General features: G+C 34.3%; 1 protein-coding gene across 1 annotated transcript in view; it reads right to left on the bottom strand.

Annotated features, from left to right (window-relative positions):
• Positions 1 to 672: 672 nt before the first annotated feature.
• The window catches only part of LOC117101909 (spermidine synthase-like), a 9,403-nt gene continuing 6,359 nt past the window's right edge, over positions 673 to 3,716 (bottom strand). The window contains exons 5-7 of the mRNA XM_033242024.1: positions 2,433 to 2,516; positions 1,132 to 1,277; positions 673 to 684 (exon numbers count right to left, since the gene is read on the bottom strand). Of these exons, the coding sequence (XP_033097915.1) occupies positions 673 to 684; positions 1,132 to 1,277; positions 2,433 to 2,516 (242 nt within the window). The remainder of the gene's footprint in view (positions 685 to 1,131; positions 1,278 to 2,432; positions 2,517 to 3,716) is intronic.

The raw sequence follows: 3,716 nt of genomic DNA, 5'->3' as shown, positions 1-3,716 counted from the left end.
ATATGAACTACAATTGATATACTGTACTATATGCACTGCAGTAAATGATATACTGAGGCAATGTAATTTTAGTAGTACTACTGTACAATAAATGATATATCATCATCAGGAATAAATAAATGATATATGTACTGTACTACTGTAAAAGAACTGCAATATTCTCATATTTCATTTCAGCAACATTTATTTCTTTCATCTTTCTTTGATATATATATATATACAGTAGAAAATAATTAAATTGAGCAATAATAATAATATCAGAATAACTGTATAACTAATAGCAATTAACATATAAACAATGAAAGAGGCAACAGCCCTGGAAGTAAATTCGGTTTAAAGGTTAAACCGAAACTTATGTCGAGCTAGCCAGATAATAGACAATAACAGTAAATTTCAAAACACATCAAAAACAAAAACAAAACAGACAACAGACAAACATCAGGAAAGATGGAAAAAAAGAGGGCAAATGACACGGAAGCACAGGTTAATAGCAGGACAAATTTTACGGAAAATTAATCATAAAAGGAGAAGAAATGAGTTTTTAATTTATTAAGGAATATAATAATTGAAGGGGCAGATGAAATTTCTTTAGGAAGCTTGTTAAATAATTTCGATCCATTATACCGGATGTTATGCTGTAGGAGTGTTAGCTTGGACTGGAAGAGATGGATTTCATTGGAGGTCCTGGTATTATAAGAATGGATTGAAGAATAATTAATAAAATTGCAAGAGAAGTTTGATGGAAGAAGAGAATATATATTTTTATAAACAAAAAGGCATTGCTGACGTTTATTAATGTCATGAACGGTTAACAAATGAAGATTAGAAAATAATTTGTTAGAATGGGCAAAATGATGTGCTCCGGAAATAAGACGGACGGCCTTTTTTTTGAAGAAGATGTATTTTATTTAGGTTGGAAGAATAGTTGTTAGCCCAGACAATATTGCAATAACTAATATATAGAAGAATAAGAGAGCAATAAATGTTACGAAGAATATGTGATGGTAAAAGAGACATAAAGAATAATCTGTAACCAAACAGAAAAATGATAAAGAATTGGGGCTAACAAGCACCTCGTAAAAACTATGTAAAGCTATTAACAAAGATTTAATGAAACATCTATATACTTACTGAATTTTTACTGCACATCATGAAGCCTATTTGTCCACTGGGGTAAGTTGGTATAGTACAATATCCGTAGTCAACAACTGGAAATAAAGTGCGGCAAAACATGTGCATCTTCTTAATCAAATCAAGGTGAAGCCATATGCACTCTCCTGCAAACAAATATACACAAAATCCAACTAACTAACAGTCTGGTGCCGTTTCCAAATATCTAGGTTCCTATTTTAAAAACTTGTAAACCTAAGCCCCGACCATGGTGATGCTGAGGTAGGTGTGGATCTGCTTGCTGACACCACCCTCTCCAGCAGAAAATTTCTGGATCCACCACTGGATGAGGGATGACAACTCTCTCTAAAATCTTGCCCAGTGAAGAGCACAGAAAAATATGCCTGTAATTTCTAGTGTAACTGTGATCACCAGATTTGTAGATTGGAATCACATGGCCATCTTCTAGTCGTTAGGCACAGTAGTTAATTAGCCGAGCCAGGTGCTGTCAGGTGTAAATGGCTGATGTCAGCTTTGAAGTACAGTATCAGCACCATCTGGATCAGAGGCTTGCCAGTCTTTTGTTTTGTTTTGTTTTGTCAGCAAACTGTAACTTCTAAAAACATATTTATAAGAAAGTTTCAAACCGACTCACATGCTTTGTCAGACCCAACCAGATTATTTGTTAAATAATAAGTCTTTCCAGGAGCCATTAAGGATCATAGGGACTGGAGTTGGTACCCATATTTTGTAGCGCTAGGCTGATGAGAATGTAATATTTTGGGTTGCAACCAGTAATAATCACTTCATTTGAAACAACGCTTTTAAAAAGGTGTAAAACTACTGTATGAATACCAGACATTTAAACACTCAGTGGCAGCACTTATTGCAGGGTTCAGGGCATAGCCCAGGTAGGAGGTCACAGGAAAGCCTCTACTATCTAAAAAAACTGTGAAATTTTGGGCTACTCTGAGATGTTTTAAAACATACTTTACCAAAAAAGATTTTAAATTATAAAAAAATGATTTTTTTTTTTCTGTTTTGGTCTGCCACATCATTACCAACAGAAGGAGGGTGGGGGTGGGGGTAAATCTACCTATTACTGGGGTACTTAAGCCCCTTCTGCTGCCAGTGAATGATTGTAGGTGCTAGGCTATGGCCTACAAAGCAATAGTTAATTATTATACCTATCAGTGTAATATCATTATAAATATTATTTCAGTAAAATATGATTAACTATTACAACCATTATTATCTTCCATATAATTCAATCAATGACAATAAGATTCATGACTATTATATTAAAATCCTAAAAGAATTACCTTGAGTGCACACAATACCACCCTCTCTCAATGCATCTTTCATTAATATATAGTAGTCTTCCTGAAAAAGGACTTCTGCTGGCCCTGAAAAAAATGCAACAATAACTTGTTAATTTCATAACACACTATTGAAAAACCTTAAAACTGTATAAAAGCAATTAGAAAGTTAATGTCACACCAAACTCGCAAGTGAAATCCTCCTGGGGTAATGTCTGATACGATTGTTCCTTTATTTGAGCACCGTTTCTACCATTATTTGATTATTAAATTGAGTTAGTGTCACACTAAAGGTGAACTGAAATGATGAGGCATAATGAGTTAACAGACAAATAATAGTACACTGCAAAACAAGTTAAAATATAAAAGTAAAGTCTTTAATAAATAGAATTCAATATGCATCTTCTCTTGCCCTCAACAACATAATGGTTCTTCCCGACGGTTTATCGTTGCACATATAACGTAACTACTCAACTCCCTTGGTATCGGTCAGTAACAGGCGCATGCACAGGTACAGACACAGGTGGCACTATAACAAAATCAATTTTCTAATAACTACCATTCATTTCATTACAATTAATCATTTAGACATAATTATAACAATTCACTAATTGATAAAACATAAATAATGAATCATCTAGATTGAGGGCTGTCTTGATGACACCTCACTTACGTGACCGTAAGTAGTTTGTATCGTTTGAGGTGTGTCGCATGACTTAGCATATCTTGTTTTTATACGGCAGTACACCTCACACAAAGATTACGCTAATTAAAGTCATGCTTAATTGCTTCCATTATAAATACACAAATTATAGCGCTAGATGATCGTTTTAACCGTGACAGTATGTATATATGTGCATATAGCCCTTCAAATAAAAGCTCCTATATTTAGTTGTATGAGAAAAAAGTGTCTCTGGCGGGATTTAAACATGAAACCTCTCTCTATCACAGCGAGTATCATACCCACAAACCACAGAGACCTATAGGTCTCAAACTTTTTTAGGTGGTGACCCACTTTCAGACTCCCTTTTCTTTTCTGATCAAAAATATAACTTAGACTAGAAATTGCAAATTGCAAGTGAAGTGCTGCAAAGTACAACTGCATAAAATGTTCTTCGAACAAAATTATTTATGCGAGTCAAGTGAAAATAATGAATAATAAAAATATAACAAATAATACCATTGTCTATATATTATTAGAACAGCGTTGGTACAATAGTGTTTTGCTGCAGTGACATCTCTCTGCTGGCGATGGCTCGCTGCTGCTGGCGATGACTCGCTGCTGGC

The sequence above is a fragment of the Anneissia japonica genome, unplaced genomic scaffold (assembly GCF_011630105.1).
Source record: "Anneissia japonica isolate Jap-2015-1 unplaced genomic scaffold, ASM1163010v1 scaffold4988_len2956909_cov206, whole genome shotgun sequence".
NCBI lineage: Eukaryota > Metazoa > Echinodermata > Crinoidea > Comatulida > Comatulidae > Anneissia > Anneissia japonica.
This window is presented reverse-complemented; position numbering and strand designations above follow the sequence as displayed.